The 26,583-nt window shown below is 45.0% G+C and overlaps 1 protein-coding gene across 1 annotated transcript in view; it reads right to left on the reverse strand.

Annotated features, from left to right (window-relative positions):
- TAOK2 (TAO kinase 2) overlaps positions 1-26,583 on the reverse strand; it is a gene marked incomplete in the record, with an annotated part of 2,530,163 nt that overhangs the window by 1,877,990 nt on the left and 625,590 nt on the right. Inside the window, 1 exon segment of the mRNA XM_044086327.1 lies at positions 15,406-15,451. Within this exon segment, the coding sequence (XP_043942262.1) occupies positions 15,406-15,451 (46 nt within the window).

Here is a 26,583-nt window from a genome sequence, read left to right on the forward strand (position 1 = left end):
AAAACTGTTAACTGAATATATTGGTTCAGATTGGATTTAGAGGCAACCTTGGGCAAAAGGGATGGATTTGTTCTAAGAGACACTATTCTTGGGAAAGACCATATACAAAGGAGCAATTGAAAGAGCTTGCAACTCGGACACTCTTAACCGAAGTTACGGCCACCAGGAAGGCAGTTTTCCATGACAAGAATTTGAAATCACATGAACTAGCAGGTTCAATGAACTTGGTTAGAGACTGCAGCACTAAAGTTAAATCCCAAGGAGCCGAAGGACCCTTAACTGGCAGTCTTAGAAGGACAATACCTTTCATGAAAGCTTTACAGAGCCTGGAAGAGAACGTTGGCTCACAGTTTATGAAAATAAGAAATCATTGCCAACTGGAGCTTAATAGTAAAGAAAATTGCCCCTCCTTGAAAAAGTGAGGACAAGAACAAGAGGATATCTGATACATAAGTGGAAAAGGGATCCAGATTCCTGCTTTTAACCCAGATAGAAAACCTTTCCCATTTTCTACAATAAACCTTTCTGGCGGAAGGTTCCTGGGAGGCTGAGATAATATTCTTGATGGGGGAAGATAGCCTGGACTGTTTCAAAATCACTGGAATTGGAGAAACCATGTGGTTAGATGATGGGTGCAAAGATTTGGAAAAGGAAGCCCCAAAGGATGGGAGATCAGAATAGGTTTTGCATTGTCGTGAATTTTCTGAAGGATATGACGCCTGAAAGTAAAATGTCTGCCATTATTTTCTGACTTCAGTGCTCAATGATTTGGCTGTGATTTGCCTGAAAACGACAACTGTATGAGAAATAGACCAACAATATGAGGCAAAAATCTGGACAGTTGAGCAGTATGGTTGGAGTCTCCAGGTATATGCATTGCAAGAAACAAACAGGTGGAGGATATCGCCCATTCCCACACTCTCGTGGCCTTTCTGCACAATGGGCAAGATCGTGCTCCCCCATTTGCTGACATACCAGACCGCTGCCATGCTGTCGTTCTGAAGTGCAACAGTCCCCAGAGGGAGGCATTTCTGAAAGGCTTGCAACACTGGCAGGACTGCTCTCATCTCTAGGACTACAGGGGACCACGACTTCAACAGTTCTCCCCTGGAAATGCCCCACCCCCCACCACAACGGGGAAGCGAATGCGATCACAATGGCTTTGGGTGGACGGACGGAAAAGGGCCCGCTTAAGATGACATCCTGAGACTGGAGCCACCAAAGAAGGTGCCTTCTGCACACAGGTATCAGTTTTATGGACATGGACTTAAGTTGAGACAGAACAGACCATTGAACCACCAGGGTGCACTGCAAAATCCCAATATGGTACCTTGACAGAGTAACAAGCTGTATGGCTGCAGTCATGGATCCTAGGGTCGAAGTATCAAGTGGACAGGAGGATACAAAAATTTAAGATCTGCATGACCTGCTCCTGGATCAGCTGAACTCTGTACAGAGGCAATGCTGCAATCTCTGAGACGGAGTCTAGCTGGACTCCTATGAACTCTAAACTTTGAGCAGGAACCAGATTTGACTTCGAGAGGTTAACTGTAATCCCAAATGACACGAGTCATCAGCAGTAGGACATAATGAATGGGTTGTGACAGTCAATCTCATGGGTGCTAGGAGGAGCCAATCGTCAAGGTATGGAAACAACTGAAATCCCTGCATCCGCGGGTGAGCTGCTACCACTGCCATACATTTGGCAAACACCTGGGGGGCTGTGGTGAGTCCAAAGAGTAGGGCTCTGAACTGGTAATGACTGGCCCCTAATTGGAAGTGAAGGTGTCTCCTCAAGTGCTTGTCTATCTTGATGTGATAGTAAGTGCCCTGGAGATCCACTGAGCACATCCAGTCGTCCTTGCGTAAGAAAGGCAGAATGGAATTAACAGTGACCATCTGGAACTTGGGCTTTTTGACAGATACATTCAATTTGCTAAGTTCCAAAATAGGACGCAGGTTCCTGGTCTTTTTTGGCATGAAAAAGCAATAGTAAGTTCTGGATCTTTTTTCTCCTGCTGGGACCTCTTGGATGGCTCATTTTTGAAGAAGTTGTTGAAACTTCCTTGAAGGCCAACTCCCTCTGACTGGGTGGAACATCGGGGAGATACCTTCATGTTGGAGGGGGTTGAAAAAGGGGAATGAAATAACCCCTGGAAACAATGTTTAACACCCACTGATTGGAGGTTTGTCCAGGCTAGTGGGTGAAGGGAAAAACGACCCCCGACTGCTTCCAGCGCTGAAAGGGCTACTCAGAGAAAGGCTCCCTTGGAGCTTTGATTTTGCAGACCCCCCCCCCCCCCGGCCTCTAGGACGGCATCTGCCATTGAATCCTGCCCCCCTTACTCTGGTAGAGGAAACATCAGGAGCGTCCTGGAAGGAAGAATGACTTCTGGAACCACATCTTCCTAGCTTCTTGTTGGGTCGTGGAGAAAGACCTCTGAGGAGTAAAACACTTGATCCCAACCACGGACAAAGTCTTCCCTTCCTGCTCACTAAGGGGCAAAGTGTCCTTCACAGAGGGTCAAAACAGAGTGGACTCAAAGGCAGTTTTGCCAAAAGATACTTCACAGGGTTCTTCGACCCACAGTCATAATAAAGGATGCTGTCTTATAGCTATGCCAGTACCTGCCACTAGAGAGGTGGCTTCTACAGCACTGGAAATTATCCTCATAGAAAAATTAGCAAGGGACAGAGTAGAAAGATTGGGAGACACTTTCTTGAGGCCCTCCGCTGGCAACTCTGTAAGGGATGTTGTGAGTTCTTTGACCAAGTCCTTTTGGAGGCAGATGGTGTGCCAAATAATTAACTGCCCTCAGTCCAAAGGTAGCTGAAGCAAACACAAGCTTCCCATGCTGGTCAATCACCCGATACTCCATGTTCAGGGGCTGGACTGTGGAAGCTCTGCTCCACCAGCTCCTTCCTGGTGGTAGCAGCAACCATGATGGGATCAAATCGGGACTCCTTTGCTCCAGAAGGGTCGGTTCACATGAAGGCTAAGGAGCTTATTGTTTCTTCAGAGGAGGGAGAAAAAAATAGAGCCAGAGATCCTCTTTGCTATAGAAATTATGATGTAAGGCTCGACAGGGGCTGCAGTCTGTCTAATCTGCCCACACCAATACATTAAACAGCTGAGTGCTAGGAAATAGGCCCTGACCCTTGAGCCAGACTGCACAGTCAAAGGAAAATGCTACAAGACTATTTGCTTGCTCAACATCAAAACTGAGACTCTCAACAGTCTGACTCAATGCCAAAACTCTAGGCAGACTAGATAGTGCCCAGCACAAACACACAACTGGCACTGATAATGCAAATAACTGAACATCTGACATCAGTGTCAAGAGCACTACTGACATCAAGAGCAAGTTCACGAACATCAAGGAGATGCTCAATGTCAGAAGCATACCCTTTTAAATCATACAGGGCCAAACTCACCAAACTAGTCATCACTGATACAGGTCCTGACATCAAGATCAATGAGGTCTGGGCCTGCATCTTCAAAATGAATGATTCTGTCTCACAAATTTGAGAAAAATCCTCCAATGTTCAAAGTGGCAAGCAAAACAATAAGAGGTTTTGTACTGTGGTACATTACGGCATGAGGAAGGCGCTTAGCAGCTGGAAAAACTTATCACTCCTCATGGGGTCCTAATGCCTTCCAACCAGTCCTGTTAATACAGGGGACAGACCTCTTCTAACCAGATTAGTAATTTTTTGATGAGGGACTAGCCGCCTCTTCTGAGGCTTTTGACCTTCACAACAAATGCTTAAAATACTAACTCCAGAGTGACAGCACTGCAGAGAAAGTGCAAAGACCACTCACAGTGAACACAGTGAAAAAGGTTACCACTCTATCTTCGGCATATTATGACAGAACACAGTTTCTCATACCGAAAAAGTACAGTTTTGTACCTACCATAAATGTAGATGTTCGAGGATTCCCTTGCTGCAGTCCTGACAATTGGGTATAGTCCGCGTCCCAGTCGGCCCGAATACCAGAGTATAAGGCTGACGTCGGGCATGGCGCCTTAGACTGGCGTCAGTACGTCAGGGTACTAATGCGCATGACCGACGCCATTTCCTCAGTCTTTTCTTGCCCCAGATGTCAGAAGACCCAAAAAGACAAGTCCCAAAAACAACCTGCACCAAAAAACATGTACAATATATACAGTAATATATACAAAAAATATAAGCATGTAAACTCACCTACACAACCACCCTGAAACACAGAGGGGAGGAGGGAGGGTAAATTGGACTGCAGCAAGGGAATCCTCGAACATCTACATTTATGGTAGGTACAAAACTGTACTATGTTCTTCGTCTTCCCTTGCTGCAGTCCTGACAATTGGGTAGAATCCCAAAGCAGAGGTAAGGGAGGCTGGCAAATTATAAAGTAGCAGGAGCTGACAACATGCCTTGTAAAACAGCTGTGGCAAAACCAGCTCTAGTCTTAGAGTATATAGGCAGGTGATAATGCCTAGAGAAAGTATGCACTGAACTCCAAGTAGCTGCTTCCAGAATATCCTTAGTTGCCACCCCTTAGAAATGCTGTTGAAGTGGCAGTAGCCCTAGTGGAATGAGGCCTAATCCCAGCTGGAACCTCTTTGCCATGATGGGAATAACAAAATGCAATGCAAAAACCAATCCACCTAGAAATAGTTTGTTTTGACACAGGCTTGCCCTGTGAACTTAAAGCAAAAGAAACAAGTAACTGCTGAGACTGCCTAAAATCTTTAGTCCTGCTCAAATAATAACGCAATTGCCTGTGTACATCTAAAGTGTGCAAAATCTTTTCCCCTTTATTTTGAGGATCTGCAAAAAACGTAGGCAAATGAATAGTTTGGTTTAAAGCCACACTAGAAACCACCTTAGGCATAAAGGAAGGATTAGTACGTAATGATACCCTGTCCTTATGGAAAATCAAAAAAGGGCTCTACTGCCATAAGGGCCTGCAACTCAGACACCCTTCTTGCAGAAGTAATAGCCAACAGAAAAGCAGTCTTCCATGACAAATATTTCAATTCAGCAGTAGCTGCAGGCTCAAAAGGTTGTAGAGTAAGTTTTTCCAACACAAAATTGAGATCCCAAGCAGGAGTAGGAGCTCTACGTGGGGGTCTTATATTCTTTGCCCCTCTAAGAAACTGCTTGAACAAAGGATGCGAAAACAAAGGTGGGTCACAATCATAGTGAGCTGAAATTGCTGCAGCATGAATCTTTATGGAAGAGAAAGACAAACCTTTGTCCAATAATTCAGTAAGATATTGAAGAGCCACACTCAAATTAGGCTCTGAAATCTCCAAATTCTTTGCTGTACTCCAAAATAAAAATCTCTTCCATTTTTCTGCGTACACTCTCCTAGTACTAGGCCTTCTAGCTTCCATAATCACATTTAAAACTTGTTGAGGAAGCTGAGACCTACCATGCTTCAACACAGAATATGCCAAGCTGTGAGATGAAGAGATTGAAGCTTGACATTGAGCAGATGACCGTCCTTCTGAGATAACAGATGAGGAATCAGAGGTAAAGGCCATGGAGGCTTCTTTACAAGACTCCTTAGAAGTGGGTACCAGTGTTGCCGAGGCCAATCTGGAGCTATCAAAATCATCCTTGGCCTGTCCTGTCTGACCTTTAGTAATACCTTTGGAAGAAGAAGTAGAGGTGGAAAGGCATAGACATGAAGGTTTTTCCAACTGAAAGACAGAGCATCCACTTTCCAAGCTGTGTGATGAAACCCCTTTGTGCAATACTTTGGCAGCTGGTGGTTTAGTGGAGAAGCGAACAGATCTATGTCTGGAGTTCCCCATGACACTGTCAATTTCTGAAATACATGAAGATCCAGTTTCCACTCGTGGGGATCCATGATTTGTCTGCTTAATACATCTGCTAGGGAGTTCTGTGCTCCTGGCAGAAACCTTGCCTGAAGAGTCAGTTGCAGGCTTAACGCAGTCTCCCATAAAATCATTGCTTGCCTGCATAGAGGATAAGAATGTGTTCCCCTTGCTTGTTGATGTACCACATGACAGTTGTGTTGTCTGTCAGAATCAACACCTGCCCTGGAAGAAGTAACTCCTTGAACGCCATCAATGCAAACTGGACTGCTAACATCTCCTTCATGTTGATATGTAGATGCTGTAGTCTGGCAGGCCACTTGTCTTGTATCCACTTTCCATTTAGATGAGCTCCCCAAGCAGTGTCCGAGGCATCTGTCGTTAAAATCTGACTCGCCTCTGGCCGGGTCACAGAGAGTCCCTTGTTTAGGTGACATTCCTGAGCCCACCACAAGAATTCCTTTTGAAGGCAAGGTATTATTTGAATGACAGTGTCCAAATCTTGGCAGTGCTGTGTCCATACATTTTGAGATACCATTGCAGCTTCCTCATATGCAGTTTGGCATTGGGAAGCACCAGAATACAAGATGCCATGAACCCTAATGCTTGAAGGACTGTCCTTGCAGTCAGCACGGACTGATGAGATAGTTGATGGAAGTAAAGTGACAGACTCTTTTGTTTGTCCGGGGTTAAAAGGCCATCTGGGCTGCTGTATTCAGTCTCACACCCAGAAAGCACATGTCTTGAGAGGGTACTAGACTGGACTTTATTTCGTTCACAGAATACCCTAGGCATCTTAGCACTGCTATGACATATTCCAGATGCTGTAGAAGGTGTTCCTTTTCTTGAGCCAGAATCAGGCAGTCGTCCAAGTAAGGATAAATTTGAATGCCTTGAAGCCTGAAGTAAGCTATCACTGGAGCCAGAACCTTTGTGAATACTCTGGCAGTAGATAAGCCAAAGGGCAATGCAGAGAACTGATAATGAAAATCTCCAGTTCGAAACCGCAGATACTTTCTGCAACTTAGCCTTATGGGCACATGAAGGTAAGCTTCCTTGAGATCCAAAGTTACCATCCAGTGATCCTTGCCCAGCAGAGGTAACAGTTGCTGTAACGTCAACATCTTGAACTTGGGAATGTCCAGATAAGTGTTGAGGATAGATAAATCCAAATTGGTCTCCACGTGTTCCCCTTCTTTGGCACTAGGAACAGGCGAGAATAAAATCAAGCCCCTTTCTGACACAGGGACTGGCTGAATAGCCCCTATCTGGAGTAACTGAGAAACTTGCTTGTGAGCCTCTTTTCTTTGTGGAGGAGGAACATCTGGCATGCCTTTGAAAGGGGCATTGTGTGGAAATAAAATCTGTACCCGTGATGAATGATATCCAGCACCCATCTGTCTTGAGTGATTAAATCCCAATTTTCTTTGAAAAGAGACAATCTTCCTCCCAAAGGAGCTGCCAGACGAGAGTCCACTGGCAGCTGAAAAGGCAGGTCATTGGTTCTGCTTACGAAAGGACTGACCCCTGCCCTCACCAGAAGTCTGAGCAGGTGAACTGTCTGATCTAGGCCTAAACGAACCTTGAGCCCTGCCCCTACCACGCCTAGACCTACCCCTAGACTGGGAACCATAAGCAGGATATGTCCACCCCTTAGCAGGCCAATTTCTACTAAACTTGGAGGCTGCACCTGCAAAAATCTTTAACAGTCTGCATAGACTTAGCTTTGTCCTCCATTTTCTTTAAAACTGCTTCCACAGGCGGTCCAAACAACACATCAGACTGTAAAGGAGCATCCAAAATCCTGGTCTTAACATGCTCAGCTAAATTCTGATCCTTCAACCATGCATGTCTGCGGAGAACAGAACTAGTAGCAGCCACCCTCGAGGAGGCCTGAACAGCATCAAAACCACACTGCAAAGAATGCTTACCCACTTGTTCAGACACATGAACCAAATCCAGCAATTCTTTACACTCAATACCTTCCGCCAAAGCATCCACCTTAGATTTCAATTGTGAAAGGAGATAATTCTGATATTTCAGCATATGAAATTGACAATTCAACGGCCTCATGGCTAGAGTGGAAGAAGTATATACTTTCTTACCCCACCTATCCAAAGCCCTTGCCTCTTTATCAGAGGGTACAGGATTTTTAACCACAGAAGCTTTAACACCTTTAGGCCCCTGAGAAACAGTTTCTGGGTCCGCCCTGGGACTCTTAAACAAATACTTATGAGCTTCGGGCACCCTATAATACCTATCAGGCTTAACAGGAGCAGGAGGCAAGGAATCAGGGTTCAGAGAAGCCTCTGCAAAACATCCTCCACCACATTCAACACAGGAGGAATAGCTAAGGGCCTATGCTGGGGCAAAACAAGAATTCCCTAAGCCTTTTCTGAGTCAGAGTAATCTTGGCCTTCCCATTTAAAGTGCTCCCTCATGGAGTGCAGAGTCTCTGAAAATGAAAAATCCTCAGGAGGAGAAGCTGAAGGAGTGGAATCATCCACATCAGAATCAGAATAAGTAGGAAACTCTTGCAAGTCTTCCACAGAAGACTCTGAAGCCTGTGAACACTGTTCAAAACTATCAAACTCCTGTTCCACCCTAGGCCTCTTATCAGGTGGGGCATAGAACCTCTAATCAGAGTAATCAAATCTTCTGCCATTTTAAGCATATGTTTCTTAGGCACAGAGCCCGAAATGCTAGGAAAAGCCCCTACAGAAGCTGAACTTGGCCTTCCTCTAAAAGAAGCTTTGGCAACAGAAGGAGAGGCCCTAACTACCTTGGGAAGAGAGGGAAGAACAGTTACCTGAGAAGCCCCCTCAGCCTGGCCTACCTCCTGAGAGGGCACATCCTGTAACAGTAAAGTATCTGCCTGAGACTCCATAGAGACTCCTGGCAAAACCTCTGGCTCCCCTGAGCCTTGTAAAGGACCGGAGTACGGGACTGCGGGTTCCTCAACCCTAGACTACACTGTTTTGTCCTTGCGCTTCTTAGATGAAGCAGGCGTCGGAGCATCCGACGGCATAGTATAATTGCAACGCTTCCCAAACACTAACCTAGCACAATCAAGCCTCCTCTTAATAGTGCTTGTTAAATCTAGCACAAGAGCGGCAACCAACAACGCCGTGCTCAGGCCCTAAACAAGGTATACACAATGTATGATAATCCCTATGCGGTATCTGCTTCCCACAAGAAATACAGTTATTCACTTTTTCTGACATCCGGTTAAATACTGAGGCAAGAAAAACCAAAATGTTCAACGGGTTACTTAGCCAACTCTGTATTCGGTCTGAAACTCCGGTTTCGGAAAATCTCAGAACGCCAACCTGCACTCGCAAAATTGCTTCTGCATCGGACCATGCGGCAAAAAAGACTGAGGAAATGACGTCGGTCATGCGCATTAGTACCCTGACGTACTGACGTCAGTCTAAGGCGCCATGGCCGACGTCAGCCTTATACTCTGGTATTCGGGCCGACTGGGACGCGGACTATACCCAATTGTCAGGACTGCAGCAAGGGAAGACGAAGAACATCAACATTACTAACCCCTACAGCAGCACAGCACAATCATACTTACATTCTGAATAAAAATACTGACAAGGGAGACAGAAGCTGTACTAGTAATTCAATGCACTGGTTCCAATATAACAGGATACGTGTAAACTGACTATGATAAAACCACATTACTCCATGATTAAGTATGGTCAAAAAGCTAAACATCAAAACTGTGTAAAAATACACTGAAAAATATATTTCTGTACTTACCAGTGCCAAACATAACAAAAACAAGACGAAGTTCATGAAGCAAAATATATTCGTTTAAGGAAGGGAAAAAAGTCAGAACACATAGGGTATACTACCCTCTTACAGCTTCTGTGCATGTTCTACTAAGGTGTGCATCACTGCTAAAAATTCTGGCCTGTGTCCAGACATCTGGCTTAGTAGCAAACTCCCTTATATATTTATGAACCCTGCAGCAGCAGTAAAGTACAGTTTTGTACCTACCATAAATGTAGATGTTCGAGTGTTCACCCCGCTGCAGTCATCACACTTGGGTTATCCTGCCATCAGGCAGTCCCGCAGTCGGCCCGAATTCCAAAGTCTTGGTCCGGCGTCGGTTGCTGTCGCTTCTTCCCTGACGTCAGTGCGATTATATATATATATATATATATATATATATATATATATATATATATATATATATATATATAACAATACCTTCAGGCACAAGCAAATACACCATAGAGGTTGTATAGGATAGAGTGGTATAGATAAGTTCAGCTAGTTCAGAGGGGATGGAGGGAGGGTAACCTGGACTGCAGCAGGGTGAACACTCGAACATCTACATTTATGGTAGGTACAAAACTGTACTATGTTCATCGTGTTACCCTGCTGCAGTCATCACACTTGGGTTGAATCCCAAAGCTAAGGATGGGTGGTGGAGTTAAACAGGGTTAGAAGGAGCTAGTAGGCCCTGCAAAACTGCAGTGGCAAAACCAGCTCTAGTCTTAGAATAGAGAGGTAAGTGATACTGTTTGGTGAAGGTGTGCACTGAACTCCAGGTTGCAGCTTCCAGAATATCCTTGGTTGGCACTCCCCTGATAAAGGCTGCTGATATAGCTGTAGCCCTGGTGGAGTGGGACCTAATGTTAGCAAGTACCCGTTTCCCATGATGCGTGTAGCAGAAACGTATGCAATGCCCTATCCATTTAGAAATGGTCTGTTTTGAGATGGCTTTTCCTTGTGATCCTGCAGCATAGGCTACAAAGAGCTGGTCAGATTTTCTGAAAACCTTAGTTTTATCCAAGTAGTAACGTATTTGCCTGTGAATGTCCAAAGAGTGCAGGAGTCTTTCTCCTTTGTTCTGGGGATTTGGGAAAAAGGTGGGCAAATGAATGGTTTGGTTTAGGGCCACACTGGATTCCACCTTTGGCATAAAGGAAGGGTTACTTTGTAGAGAGACTCTGTCTTTATGAAAAATGAGGAAAGGCTCCACTGCCATTAGTGCCTGCAGCTCTGAGACTCTTCTAGCTGAGGTTATTGCTAGCAGCAGGGCAGTTTTCCATGAAAGAAATTTTAAATCAGCTGAAAAAGCTGGTTCAAAGGGCAGCAGTGTAAGCTCTTCCAGAACAAAGTTGAGATCCCAAGTAGGTGTTGGTGCTCTCCTGGGTGGTCTTATGTTCTTAGCCCGTCCGAGGTACTGTCTTAGGAGTGGATGTGAGAATAACGGAGGATCCGTGTTGTAATGAGCTGAAATTACTGAGGCGTGGATCTTAATAGATGAAAAGGAAAGTCCTTTGTGCAACAACTCAGTTAAATATTGTAGAATCTGAGGAATGTTTGGATCAAGGGGATTTTGGCCTTTAGCCTGGATCCAGGCGCAAAATCTTTTCCATTTGTCTGAATAGGTTTTCCTGGTGCTGGGCCTCCTGACCTCCAGAATGGCATCCATAACAGCTTTGGAAAGCGGTGTTGGTTGGTTGTTTAGGTAATTTGCCATGCAGCCAGGTTTAAAGTCTTGAGCTGGCTGTGTAGAATCTGATGGTCTTGCTGGGTGAGCAGGTGAGGAATTTGTGGTAAAATTCATGGTGGGCCATGTTCCTTAGAATTGGATACCAATGCTGGCATGGCCAGTCTGGTGCAATGAGTATCATTTGTGGCCTCTCTAATCTGACTTTCAGCAGTACCTTTGCTAGAAGAGACAGTGGAGGAAAGGCATACACTGTCAATGTTTTCCGACTGAATGAGAGAGCGTCCACTTTCCAAGCTTGTGGATGGAATGTCCTTGTGCAAAATTTTTGAAGTTGGTAATTTTGGGGGCTGGCAAACAGATCTATGTCTGGGCATCCCCATTTTTGAGCTATCATTGCTAATATTTGTGGATGTAGTTTCCACTCGTGTGGATCCATGATGTTTCTGCTTAGATCGCCTGCCAATGTGTTTTTCTTTCCTGGCAGGAATTGTGCTTGTAATTGAACCTGGTAAGACAGTGCAGTGTTCCACAAGGTCATTGCTTGCCTGCATAGAGGGTAGGAATGTGTACCCCCTTGCTTGTTTCTGTACCACATTACTGCGGTATTGTCCGTCTTTATTATTAGTTGTCCTGGGTGTAAGAGGTTCTTGAAAGCTGTTAGGGCATTCTGTACTGCTAGCATTTCTTTTTGATTGATATGCAGATGCCTTTGATCTGTAGTCCATTTGCCCTGAATACACTGTCCTACCATGTGTGCTCCCCAGGCATAGTCCGATGCATCTGTTGTCATAGTTTGCCTGGCTGTGGGTAAGGTGAAAGGCTGACCCTTGTTGAGGTGACATGCCTGTGCCCACCATAGAAACTCCTGTTGAAGGCAGGGAATGAGTGGTATCACTGTTTCCAAGCTGTGGCTGTGCTGAGTCCATACACTTTTCAGGTACCACTGTAATTTCCTCATATGCAGTTTTACAAATGGAATTAGTAGTATGCAAGATGCCATGAATCCCAAGGCCTGCAGAATTTTTCTTGCAGGGAGTTGGGACTTTGTTGCCATTATTTTGAAATATTGAGTCAGCTGATGTTGCTTGTCTGGCGTGAGATAAGCCATCTGGGCCATTGTATTCAAGTTGGCACCCAGGAATATGATGTTTTGTGAGGGCACTAGTTATGATTTCTTTTCGTTTACTGTGTACCCTGGGCAACCTAGGTGTTTAACAAATGCCAGATGCTTTAAAAGAATGTCCTTGCTATCTGCTTGAATAACGCAGTCGTCCAGGTATGGGTATATTTGAATTCCTCTTTGTCTGCAGTATGCAATTACTGGTGCCAGGCATTTTGTGAAGACCCTGGGCGCAGTAGATAAGCCAAAGGGCAGTGCAGAGAATTGGTAATGCATTGAACCTGCAATGAAGCAGAGGTATCTTCTGCAATTTTGTCTGATAGGGACTTGCAGGTATGCCTCCTTGAGGTCCAACGTTACTAGCCAAGCATTCTTGCCAAGCATTCTTTCCCAGCATGGGAAGAAGCTGCTGTAGTGTTACCATCTTGAATTTTGGTACTTGCAGATAGGTGTTCAGAATTGAAAGATCCAGAATGGGTCTCCATGCTTTGTCTTTTCTTGGGACTAGAAAGAGTCTCGAGTAAAATCCTTGTCCTTGCTCCTGTGTAGGTACCTGTTGAATGGCTCTCATGTCCATGAGAGCTGTAATTTGTTTTTGTGCCTCTGCCCATTGATTTGGTGGCAGGTTTGGCATTCCTTTCATCCTTGGGCAGGGTATGAAAGTGGAATCTGTATCCTTTTGAGACAATGTTTAGGACCCATTTGTCTTTTGTGATGATGTGCTAGTTGTCTGCAAAAAATGCTAATTTTCCTGCCAAGGGAGCTGCCAGGAGAGATTTGCTTGGTAGTTTGAGGATTGAGTCATTGTGTTTGTCTTCTGCTAGCTTGGGCCCTGTCTTCACCTCCTTTCGGGGTAGCAGAACCCCATTGGCGAGGTTTGTAAGGGCCTTGTGACTGACATCCGCCTCTTGGGCATCTGTATTTGCCCCTCTGTGATCTGTCAGAAGCTGGAAAGGACCAGTTTTTTGTTGGTCAATTTCTGCTGAAGCGAGGGGGTTTTACCTGTAAAAAATCCTTCACCATCTGCATAGACTTTACCTTATCCTCCATTTTCTTTAAAACCTCTTCTGCTCTGACACCAAATACATCCTGCTGTAAAGGTGCATCCTATAATTTTGCTTTAACATGATCAGGTAGGGTTTGTTCTTTTAACCAAGCATGTGTACGTATGACAGACCCAGTTACAGCTGCTCTACAGGAAGCTTCCAATGAATCAAATCCACATTGTAAAGTAAGTTTCCCCACCTGTTCAGCTGCATGTAACAGATCCTGCATTTCCTTGAAGTCAGACTGTTCAGTATGTGTGCTCATGTTTTGTTTTAATTGAGACATTAGGAATTGCTGATATTTCAGCATGTGAAACTGACAATTTAATGCTCTCATAGCCAGAGTTGCTAAGGTGTATATTTTCTTTCCCCATCTATCTAGGGCTCTGGAATCCCTTTCAGAGGGCACAGGATTTTTAGCCATAGAAGCTTTAGCCCCCTTGGGACACTGGAAAATTGTTTCTGGGTCAGCCACAGGGCTTTTATAAAGGAATTTGTGTGAGTCGGGTACTCTGTAGTATCTGTCTGGATTTAGACTAGACTCCAAGTAATCATCATCCACAATATCTAAAACTGGAGGGATAGCAAGTGGTCTGTGCTGGGGTAGTAAAAGGAACTCTCGCAGTCTTTTCTTAGAATCAGAGTAGTCCTGGCCTTCCCAGTGGAAATATTCCCTCATGGTATGTAAAGTTTCCCCAAAGGAGTAGTCCTTCAGGGGGAGATGCTGAGGAAATAGAGTCTTTAGCATCAGAGTCTTCATAAAGGGGAAAAGTGTAATCCTGTTCCTCAGAAGAATCTGAGGAAACTGAAACCTGGTCAGAGGAAGCATAATCCTCCTCTTGTCTTGGTCTTTTATCTGGAGGGGGATGGGAACCCCTGATTAGGGTAATCAAATCTTCAGCCATCTTAAGCATCTGTTTCTTAGGCATGGGGCCTTGAACTGTAGACTGACGTACAGTCTTTTTTGGTTTTAAAGGAGTTTTAAGCGAGTGTAGTCGGTCTGAAGACACCTTCTGCAACCGAAGGCGTTTCCACTGCACCGGCATCTCCTTCGGCTCCGGTGTTGGAAGGGCCTAATGAAGATGGCTGCGTCGGCCTAGTAGACTCCGCTTGAGAATCCGCAGCTGTCTGGGGCTCCAATTCTGCAGTCATCAGGAGCTGCGTAGGCGCCTCACTGAAAACCGGTGAACCGGCGACAGGCCCAGCAGAGGCCTCAGAGTCTGGCTTATTCCTAGGCTGCCTGTCCTTATCCTTGCATTTTTTTATGCATGCCAGTCGTCGGCTGCTCCGACAGCATGATATAATTAAATTTTCTACCAAAGTAATGGCGTGCGAAGTCAAAACGGCGTTTGATAGTTTGTTTATTAAACCTAGCACAAAACAGACAAGCTGTGACGTCGTGGTCTGGAAGAATGGAAGTCCTTATGAGGTATTTGCTTCCCACAAGAAATGCAATTGTTAACTTTTTCTGACATCGGACTGAGGCAAGAAAAGGCTCCCCAACGGGGTACTTAGCTTTATTAAAGACTTCGGACTGAAATTCGAATCGAAAATCTCAGGTGTCGGCCGACCGACACTAGCGAACTGCTTCTGCTTCGGGCACCGCACGGCAAGAATGACTGAAGAAAATGGCGTTGGATGCCTCTTATATACCCCTGGTGCACTGACGTCAGGGAAGAAGCGACAGCAACCGACGCTGGACCAAGACTTTGGAATTCGGACCGACTGCGGGACCGCCTGACGGCAGGATAACCCAAGTGTGATGACTGCATCAGGGTAACACGATGAACATCTGAACATTCACATTTCATTCTTCAAGTAGAAGGGCCACAAACCTACAGTTCTTACAAAAAAGTAAAGAACCACTTAAGGAACAAATGAAAATGTTAATTACAATAACACACATGCAGGAAAAAATATAAAACAAGCACTTACCTTCTAGAAGATCGGAAGCTGACCCAAGACAATACTCCATAACAAGCTAAATATAAAACAATAAGAATATTACACTCTAGCAAAATTCAACAGCAACAATAAAGCCTTCAGCTACCATTTCAGGTTTTCATATTTTACATTTTGTCTATTTTTCTTACCAGAAGATGTTACGTACACAAGGCATGGCATTAACCAGGACTGCCTGCAAAGCCACATGCAAACAATTTTTTTAATACTAGACTCAACACCACCTCACAGAACAGAATGCACTTCAACTACTGCCTCTAAGGGACCAATGAATCTAAATTCTATGATGACCAATCCACCAGTTGCATGCTAAACTACTAAGATCTGACATGATGACTGGCTACCCAAAAAAAACGGATGGTACTGCTGCAACCATGAATGCAAATGTGACTCCAGATAGCATCACCCTGAGAAACCAAATAAAGCAACTCTTTCTCCAGGAGGGAAAAAAGATTTGAAATGACTGTCAATCAGTCCCCTCCCAAGCAATTAGTCGATTCATTCCACATCATCAGTGCAAGCGTTAGTCAGGAGAAGCCATTATTTAGGCTGGTTCCCTATTAGATGAACTAACGCTTAAAATGTCGAGTATGACATTCGACAGCTTTTAAGCGAATGTTCATCCAAGCGAAACCCAAGAATGTCGAAACAAGGAGTTTTGAAAAGTTACAGTTGGCCAGCCGTGAGGAAGCCAATGGCTGATGTCAGAACGTTCACCCTGTCTCGCAGTTCTTAAAGTCTTCCACTATGGTGCGGTCTCGACGTTCACCCTGTGTAATGTTATGACAGTTCTCCACTGTGGTGCGATTTCAAAGTTGGTATATTTAAGAAGGGGGGAGTGGGGGGGGGGCAGAACCCCATGTTGGGGGGGGGGCAAAGCCCGCCACTTTTTTTTGGGGGGGGGGGTTGTAATGGTGTACAGTACATTGTGGCCATCAGCCGTTGGCTTCCTGACGGCAGCCCAACTATAACTTTTCGAAACTCCTTGTTTCAATATTCTGGGGCTCCGATTAGATGAACGTTCGCTGAAAAGTTGTTGAGCATATTGTACTCGGCATTTTAAGCGTTCGTTCATCTAATAGAGACCCCTTAGGCTACCATCAGAAGTGGTTCAGCAATACCATCCCACTGCTCATGCTCAGATCACAGGGAAAGGAAACGTGCACTAAGCTGACTACATTGTTTGCCCCTCACTTCCACAAGGAATGTCACCAGCAAGTGGCACTGCCCTTGAACACTAATTTCTCTGGTAGGGTCATGGGAAATTATATCTGCCTTGTATATTCCCAAAGCATTTCCCAGGACGGGCTAGCAGACCAGGTTCTTTCACTCTTCCCCCTCTATCCCTGGCTTACTATATCATACTATCTTTTCTAAACGTGTTTAAGTAGGATGGTCTGAACAGATAAAGGCATAGGCCATTTACGCAGAATGCCCAGAAGAAGAAAAGTACAGTTTTGTACCTACCATAAATGTAGATGTCCGAGAGGAATGCATCTGCAGTCATTACAAATGGGTTGTCCTGTCGTCAGGCAGCCCTTCGGTCGGCCGGATTCCAAAGTCTGGGTCTGGCTTCGGCTGGTGTCGCACTTCACCCGACGTCATTGCGGCAGTTTTCGGGTATAAAGGCATCAGCCGACGCCATTTTCCTCAGTGTTTCTTGCCCCAGATGCCAGGTGCCCTCTTGGTAGGCTAAATTTGGATAAATGCCAAAGTTTCCAAATAGTAGAGAGCAAACACACAAAATAAGCATGTATGTACATATATACAAACAAATACACCATAATAGATCCCCCCCCAAGCTAGCTGAAGGTTGGTAAGTACCCTAGGAGTACCTCAGAGGGGAAGGAGGGTGGGTAATCCCGACTGCAGATGCATTCCTCTCGGACATCTACATTTATGGTAGGTACAAAACTGTACTATGTCCTTCAAGGATGCATCTGCAGTCATTACAAATGGGTAGAATACCATAGCTAAACTAGGGGAGGAGGAAATGAGAATAGATTATGGTGTAGTCAGGATCCCTTGCAAAACAGCAGTGGCAAAGCCAGCACGGGATCTAGAATATAGAGGTAAGTTATAATGCTTGGCAAATGTATGCACTGAGGTCCAAGTAGCAGCCTCTATAATGTCCTTGGTAGCCACTCCTCGTAAGAAAGCTGTGGTAGTGGCTGTAGCCCTTGTGGAGTGAGGCCCGATGTTTTCTGGAGTTTTCTTTCCATGGTAGGAGTAACAAAGTCTAATGCAATTTCCTATCCATTTGGAGATTGTCTGTTTAGAAATTGGTTTTCCTTCTTTTCCTGTTGCGTAAGCTACCAGAAGCTGGTCAGTTCTTCTATTGTTTTTTGTCCTGTCCAGGTAGTAGCGTAATTGCCTGTGTACATCCAAGGTATGTAAAAGCTTTTCTCCCCTGTTCTGTGGACTGGGGAAGAATGTAGGAAGGTGGATAGCCTGATTTAAAGAGACTCTGGATACCACCTTAGGCATAAATGTAGGATTTATTCTCATGGACACTATCTTGATGGAAGATCAGGAAGGGTTGTACTGCCATTAATGCTTGTAGTTCAGAGACCCTTCTTGCTGAAGTTATTGCCAGCAGGAAGGCAGTCTTCCAGGATAAGTATTGCAAGTCTGCTGTAGCTGCTGGCTCGAAAGGAGGCAGAGTCAGTTTTTCTAGCACAAAGTTCAAGTCCCATACTGGCAATGGAGGTTTCCTGGGAGGTTTTACATTTTTAATTCCCCTCAGAAACTGTCTGAGCAGAGGATGCGAGAAGACAGGAGGATCCAAGCTGTATTGTGCTGAAATAGCTGATGCATGTATCTTGATGGAGGAATAGGACAGGCCTGTGTGGTAGAGCTCAGCCAAGTACTCCAGGATGTTGGCTATGTTCACCAGTGTCACATCTTGCCCTTTTGCAGAACTCCAGATGAGATATCTTTTCCATTTTGCTGCATAATTCTTTCTTGTTGAAGGTCTACGAGCCTCCAGGATTATGTCCTTAACCCTTTGGGATAAATTTGTGCTAATTTCTGTCATGTAATGTTCCAGGCAGTTAGTTGCAGAGTTTTTAGGCTTGGATGCAGAATGCTGTAGTTGTTCTGTGTCAGCAGTAATGGGATCAGTGGTAGTTTCCATATTTGTTCCCTGGACATGCTCCTCAGTAGTGGGTACCAATGTTGTCTTGGCCAGTCTGGGGCTATCAGAATGATCCTCGGACGTTCCTCTTTGATCTTGAGAAGCACTTAGGAAGTGGTGGGAATGCGTATGCTGTCATGCTTTTCCAACTGAAGGATAGGGAGTCCACCTTCCAAGCAAGTGGGTGGTAAGTCCTTGTGCAGAATTTCTTTAACTGGTGATTGCATGGGGATGCAAACAAGTCTATTTGTGGCAATCCCCATTTCCTTGTGATGGCTTTGAAGATGTCCGGATGCAGCATCCATTCGTGGGCATCTGTTATAGTTCTGCTTAATATGTCTGCTAGAATGTTTTCCTTCCCTGGAACATAAATTGCCTGTAACTGAAGGTTGTAACCAGAGCCACATCCCATAGGTCTAGTGCCAGCCGGCATAGGGGGTATGAGTGTGTGCCTCCCTGTTTGTTGATGTACCACATAACTGTGGTGTTGTCTGTCTTTATCAACAGCTGGCCTTCGTGGAGAAGAGGTCTGAATGCCTGGATTGCCAATTTTACTGCCATCATTTCTTTTAGATTTATGTGCAGATGCAGTTGGTCTTGAGTCCATAGGCCTTGAATGCACTTGTCCATCATGTGTGCCCCCCAACTGAGGTCTGAGGCATCTGTCGTGATAGTTTGTCTTGGATGACTTTTGCTGAAGGGCAGTCCTGTGTTTGATTGACAGGCCTGTGCCCACCATAAGAACTCTTGATTCAGGCATGGGATCATTGGAATTTTGGTTTCCAGGCTGTGCTTGTGCTGAGACCACAAATTCTTTAGGTACCACTGTAGCTTTCTCATATGAAGCCTGGCATGAGGGACCAGAATTATGCAGGATGCCATGAAGCCTAGAGCTTGTAACACTTTTCTTGCAGTTAGATGGCTCTGCTTTGTTAATGCCAAAAAGTAGAGAGGAAGTTGTTCTTTCTTTTCTGCAGTTAGAAATGCCATTTGTTTGGATGTGTCCAGTTCTGCACCCAGAAAGGTTATTATTTGGGATGGAATCAGCCTTGATTTTTTTGAATTGACTGTGTATCCCAGGGCTTGAAGCAGGTAGATGTAAGTCTTCTGTTAATTTGTTTTTGTTGTCCGCTTGTATCAGGCAGTCATCCAGGTAGGGATAGATTTGAATCCCCTGAAGTCTGCAATGAGCGATTACTGATGCCAGGCATTTCGTGAACACTCTGGGCGCAGTAGATAAGCCAAAGGGCAATGCTGAGAATTGATAATGCTCTGATCCTGCAAGAAATCTGAGGTATCTTCTGCAAATTGGTCTTATGGGGACGTGCAGGTATGCCTCCTTGAGATCTAGAGTTACCAGCCAAGACTCCTTGCCCAGCATGGGAAGAAGCTGCTGTAGGGTCAGCATTTTGAATTTTGGAACAATGAGGAATGTGTTTAGAGCGGACAGATCTAGAATAGGCCTCCAATTGTTTTCTTTTCTTGGTACCAGGAAGAGCCTGGAGTAAAATCCCTTCCTTTGCTCCATAGATGGTACCTTTTCCACAGCTCTCATTCTTAATAATTGAGATATTTGTTTTAGAGCTTCTGCCCTTTGAGTAGGTGGTAGGTTTGGCATTCCTCTCTTTCCTGGTTGAGTATGGAAATGGAACCTGTAACCTTGGTCTATAGTTTGCAAAATCCATTTTTCTCTTGTAATGCAGTGCCAGTTTCTTGAAAAGAAGGTTAGCTTTCCGCCTAAGGGTGCTTCTAGTTGTTCCCTGGTAGGCGGTGTCACCGCCAAGTCACTGTGATTGAGTTGTTGTAGTGGTGGTGGCTGCGTCCGTGCCTCGTTGGTTGTTACCCTGCCACTGGCGACCCCTGTAGGCACCGCTGGTTTGGTTTCTGCCTCTAGAGCGCCTATTCCTGCCTCTTTGTGCCTTAGAGGACTCCGGAAAGGACCAATTCTTGGAGGGCCAATTCCTGCTAAACCTTGGAGGTTGAACTTGTAAGAAATCTTTTACGGTTTGCACAGATTTTGCTTTCTCTTCCAACAGATTTTGCTTTCTCTTCCATCTTTTTGAGAACCTGTTGTGCGGGGGCACCAAATAAATTGACCTTGTCCATAGGTGCATCCAAAAGCTTAGATTTGATATGGTCTGGTAATGCCTGTTCTTTCAACCATGCATGCCTCCTGATAACTGTGCCCGTCATGGCTGATCTAAAGGAAGCCTCCAGTGCATCATAGCCACATTTTAAAGAATGGTTACTAACCTGCTGAATGTTATGTAACATTTCTTGAACATACTTTTTATCTAAAGATTCTTCAGAGGACAGCTTTTTAGTCAACTGGTCAAGCATAAACTCTTGATATTGAATCATATGGAATTGGCAATTCAAAGCTCTAGCTGACAAAGTAGCAGAGGTGTAAATTTTTTACCCCATCTCTCTAAGGACCTGGAATCCCTTTCAGAGGGGAGGGTTTTAGAAGAAGTAGCTGTTACAGCTTTAGGGCCCTGGGAGATAGTCTCTGGATCTGCAAAGGGGCCTTATATAAGTGGTGATGAGTGTCCGGGACCCTGTAGTACCTATCTGGTTTAGCAGGAGCGGAGGTAAAGTATCAGGAGAAGTGCAAGCATCATTAAATGCATCATCAACAACAGATAGAACTGGAGGAATAGCTAAAGGCCTATGCTGTGGTAAGTGTAGAAAGGTCCTAAGCCTTTTCTTGAGTCTGAGAAATCTTGGCCCTGCCACTGGAATTGTTCCCTCATAGCATGCAAGGTTTCCCCAAAGGAAAATTCCTCAGGAGGAGAGGCTGAAGGGATGGACTCCTCAGCATCGGAATCTTCGTAAGGAGAATAAGAAGCCTCAGGAGGATCAGAATGTTCTGAATCATCAGAAGAATCATCTGTGGCTACTCCCTCAGGGGCTCTGCTCTAAGCCTCTTTTCTGGAGGAGGAGAGAGGCCCTGTCTGGATGAGGCTGGGATCCACGGATTAAAGTGATGAGATCCTGTGCCAAAGAAAGCATATGGGAGCTGGTGATGGGCCTGTGAGGGGGCAGGCACTGGCTTGGAAGTTTTGGCTGCTTTAGCCCTGGCAAAGGCCTTAATAGACATAGCTGGAGGAGGCCTAGCAGCTCCACGTGCAGGAGTAGAAATATCTAGTGGAATGGTGTCTGATAAATCCTGTGAAATCGCAACAGAAGGCTGGATTTCAGAAGCCGTTTCTACCAGAATGGAAGAGGCCTCTGTAGAAGGCAAATTGCCGGTTGAAGAAAGAACCGCTTGCTCGGTTTCGGCCGAAACCGAGACACTCGCGGATTGCTTGGCGTGGTTTCAGCGAAACCGCGGACCGCGATGTCGGTCCTTTCTTTTGCGTTTTTAGTTATTTGCGTAGTCGGAGGATCCGGCGGCATAATGTAGGCAAAAGCGGGCGAAAATCTGTTCAGCAAAGTCCGGCGTCTGGCGTCCGCCCGGTTAAAGAAGCACAGGCTAGACAAGCTGCTACGTGGTCTGGGCCTAAACAATGTATACAATAGGAGTGGAAATCTTTATGAGGTATTTGTTTCCCACAAGATAAACAGTTATTAACTTTCTCTGACATCGGCTGAGGCAAGAAAGAGTCCCCAACGGGTACTTAGCTTTATAGAAGTCTTCGAAGTAGTATTCGGTAGAAGTAATCTCTGGATCTGACCGACCGGCACTTGCGAACAGCTTCTGCTTGGCGCCGGCAAAAAAGACTGAGGAAAATGGCGTCGGCTGATGCCTTTATACCCGAAAACTGCCGCAATGACGTCGGGTGAAGTGCGACACCAGCCGAAGCCGGACCCAGACTTTGGAATCCGGCCGACCGAAGGGCTGCCTGACGACAGGACAACCCATTTGTAATGACTGCAGATGCATCCTTGAAGGACATCACTCCATAGTGTACGTAAACAATGAAAGTGACATTTCCAACTATTTCTTACAACATAAATGCAACACTTGAAGGATTAACACACAAAGTACAGTTTTGTACCTACCATAAATGTAGATGTCCGAACTGGATAGCATCTGCAGTCATAACAAGTGGGTTGTCCTGTCGTCAGGCAGCCCTTCAGTCGGCCGGATTCCAAAGTCCGGGTCCGGCTTCGGCTGATGTCGCACTCCACCCGACGTCATCTCTGTTGGTCTTCGGGTATAAAGGCATCAGCCGACGCCATTTTCCTCAGTGTTTCTTGCCCCAGATGCCAGTAGCCCTCTTGCAGGCTAAAATTTGGATAGATGCCAATGCTTCCAAATAGATAGAGGTAAACACAACAATAAACATGTATGTACATATACACAAACAAATACACCATAAAGACTCCCCAACAGCTAGCTATTAGAAGGGTAAACACCCTAGGAATACCACAGAGGGGATGGAGGGAGGGTAATCCTGACTGCAGATGCTATCCAGTTCGGACATCTACATTTATGGTAGGTACAAAACTGTACTATGTCCTTCATGGATGCATCTGCAGTCATAACAAGTGGGTAGAATACCATAGCCAACTAGGGAGGAGGATAAAAGTAGATTATGGTGTGTTTAGGATCCCTTGCAGTACAGCAGTGGCAAACCCTGCTCGGGATCTGGAATATAGAGGCAAATTATAATGCTTGGCAAATGTATGCACGGAGGTCCAAGTAGCCGCCTCAATAATGTCTTTGGTTGCCACTCCTCGTAAGAAGGCTGTGGTAGTGGCTGTTGCCCTTGTAGAATGAGGTCTTATGTTCTGTGGAATTGGTTTTCCATGGAAGGAGTAACAGAATCGTATGCAATTTCCTATCCATTTGGAGATTGTCTGTTTGGAAATAGCTTTTCCTTCCCTTCCTGTTGCATAGGCTACAAAAAGTTGGTCAGTCTTTCTGCTATTTTTTGTTCTGTCCAAGTAGTAGCGTAACTGTCTATGTACATCCAAGGTATGCAGTATTCTTTCCCCTCTGTTTTGTGGGTTGGGAAAGAAGGTAGGTAGGTGGATTGCCTGGTTTAAAGACACTCTGGATACCACCTTAGGCATAAATGTAGGATTAGTCCTCATGGACACTCTATCTTGGTGGAAGATTAGGAAGGGTTGCACTGCCATTAAGGCCTGTAGTTCTGAAACCCTCCTTGCTGAAGTAATTGCCAGTAGGAAAGCAGTTTTCCATGACAAGTGTTGTAGGTCTGCTGTTGCTGCTGGTTCAAAGGGTGCTAGTGTCAACTTTTCTAGCACAAAGTTTAAATCCCAAGCTGGTAATGGTGGTTTCCTTGGAGGTTTTACATTCTTGATTCCTCTGAGGAATTGCCTGAGCAAAGGGTGCGAAAAACAGGTGTATCAAAGCTGTACTCTGCTGAAATAGCTGATGCATGTATCTTGATGGAGGAGTAGGACAGGCCTGAATGAAGAAGTTCGGCCAGATACTCCAGAATGTTAGGCATATCTATGTTTGACACATCTTTTCCTCTTTCCGTACTCCAGATGACAAACCTTTTCCATTTTCCAGCATAGTTCCTTCTTGTTGAAGGTCTGCGTGCTTTAAGAATAATGTCTTTAACTCTTTGGGAAAGTTCTGGAATAGCTGCTGTTATGTGATGTTCCATGCAGTCAGTTGCAAGGTTTTTAGGTTTGGATGTATGATGCTGTAGTTGTTCTGCGTTAACATCAAAGGCATCAGGGAATTGTCCACATATTGTTCGAGACATGCTCCTCAGTAGTGGGTACCAGTGTTGTCTTGGCCAGTTTGGAGCTATCAGGATCATCCTTGGGCGTTCTTCCTTGATTTTCAGTAGTACCTTGTGTATCAAAGGAAGAGGCGGAATGCATATGCTGTTAGGCCTTTCCAGTTGAAAGAGAGCGAATCCACTTTCCATGCTAATGGGTGGAATGTCCTTGTGCAGAATTTTTTGAGCTGGTGATTGAGAGGTGATGCGAATAGGTCTATCTGTGGCATTCCCCATTTCTTTGAGATGGTCTTGAAGATGTCGGGTGAAGCTTCCATTCGTGGGCATCAGTAGTTCTGCTTAATATGTCTGCTAGGGTATTGTCTTTCCCTGGTACAAATATTGCCTGTAACTGGATGTTGTAGCTGAGTGCCAGGGTCCACAGCTCCAAGGTCATTCTGCATAGGGGTATGAATGAGTGCCTCCCTGTTTGTTGATGTACCACATGACTGTGGTGTTGTCTGTCCTTATCATCAACTGGCCCTCTTTGAGAAATGGTTTGAACTTTTGGATTGCCAGTTTTACTGCCAGCATTTCTTTTAGGTTGATGTGCAGTTGAAGTTGATCCTGTGTCCACAATCCTTGCACGCACTTGTCCAGCATGTGGGCCCCCCATCCTAGGTCTGAAGCGTCTGTTGTGATGGTCTGGCTTGCTTGACATCTGCGAAAGGGTAGGCCTGGGTTTGACTGGCATGCCTGAGCCCACCATAGGAACTCCTGTTTTAAGCATGGAATTAGTGGGATTTCTGTTTCTAGACTGTGTCTGTGTTGGGACCATAAATTCTTTAGGTACCACTGTAGTTTTCTCATATGTAGTCTGGCAAATGGAACCAAGATTATGCATGATGCCATGAAGCCCAAGGCCTGCAGTACTTTTCTTGCTGTTAACTTGTTCAGTTTTGTTAGTGCCAAGAAGTATAGAGGGAGTTCTTTTTGTTTTTTGTAGTCAGGAATGCCATTTGTTTTACTGTGTCCAATTCCCCAAGAATGTCCTTGTTTGGGATGGTATCAGCCTTGACTTTTGTAAATTGACTGTATATCCCAGTGCTTGTAGCAAGTAAATGACCCTTTGTAAATCTGTTGTCAGCTTGCTTTTGTTGTCCCCTTGTAGCAGGCAGTCGTCCAGGTATGGGTAAATTTGAATTCCCTGAAGTCTGCAATGGGCGATTACTGATGCCAGGCATTTTGTGAATACTCTGGGCAGTAGATAAGCCAAAGGCAATGCTGAGAATTGATAGTGCTCTGATCCTGCAAGAAATCTGAGGTATCTTCTGCAGATTGGCGAATGGGACGTGCAGGTATGCCTCCTTGAGATCTAGAGTTACCAGCCAAGACTCCTTGCCCAGCATGGGAAGAAGTTGCTGTAGGGTCAGCATTTTGAATTTTGGGACAATGATGTATGTATTTAAGGTGGACAGGTCGAGAATTGGTCTCCAACTTTTTCGTTTCTTGGAACTAGGAATAGTCTGGAGTAGAACCCCTTTCCTTGCTCTGCTGTTGGCACTCTTTCCACAGCTCTCATGTTTGCTAACTCCATTATCTGGCGTAGAGCCTCTATTTTTGATTTGGAGGTAGATTTGGCATTCCTCTTTTGACTGGAAAAGTGTGGAAGTGAAACCGTAACCTTGATCTATGGTTTGTAAAATCCACTTGTCCTTTGTTATGTAGTGCCAGTTCTTTGAAAATAAGGTTAACTTTCCGCCTAGAGGAGCTGCTATTTGTTCCCTGGTAGGATTTAGGTTTAGGTTAAGTCACTGTGGTTGTGTTGATGTAGTGGCGGTGGCTGTGTCTGTGCCTCTGTTGTTACCTTGCCACTGTCTTCCTCTGTAGGCACCTCCTCTGGATTGGTTTCTGCCTCTGGAGCGTCTATTCCTGCCCCTTTGAAATTTTGTGGAGTCAGGAAAGGACCAATTTTGGCAGGCCAGTTCCTGCTAAACCTTGGGGTTGAACCTGCAAGAAATCTTTAACAGTTTGAACAGATTTTGCCTTTTCTTCCATTTTCTTCATAACCTGCTGGGCAGATGTACCAAACAAACTTGTCTTGTCCATAGGAGCATCTAGCAACTTAGCTTTAACATGATCCGGTAAAGCTTGTTCCTTTAGCCATGCATGCCTTCTTATCACTGTGCCTGTCATGGCTGATCTAAATGAAGCCTCCAGTGCATCATAGCCACATTTTAAGGAATGGTTGCTAACCTGTTGTATGTTATTTACCATCTCTAATACATATTTCTTATCAAGAGATTCATCAGTGGTTAGTTTTTAGTTAACTGATCCAGCATAAACTCTTGGTATTGTATCATGTGAAAC

This window comes from Protopterus annectens, chromosome 10.part0 (assembly GCF_019279795.1).
Source record: "Protopterus annectens isolate FY-2018-M chromosome 10.part0, PAN1.0, whole genome shotgun sequence".
NCBI classification, from domain to species: domain Eukaryota; kingdom Metazoa; phylum Chordata; order Ceratodontiformes; family Protopteridae; genus Protopterus; species Protopterus annectens.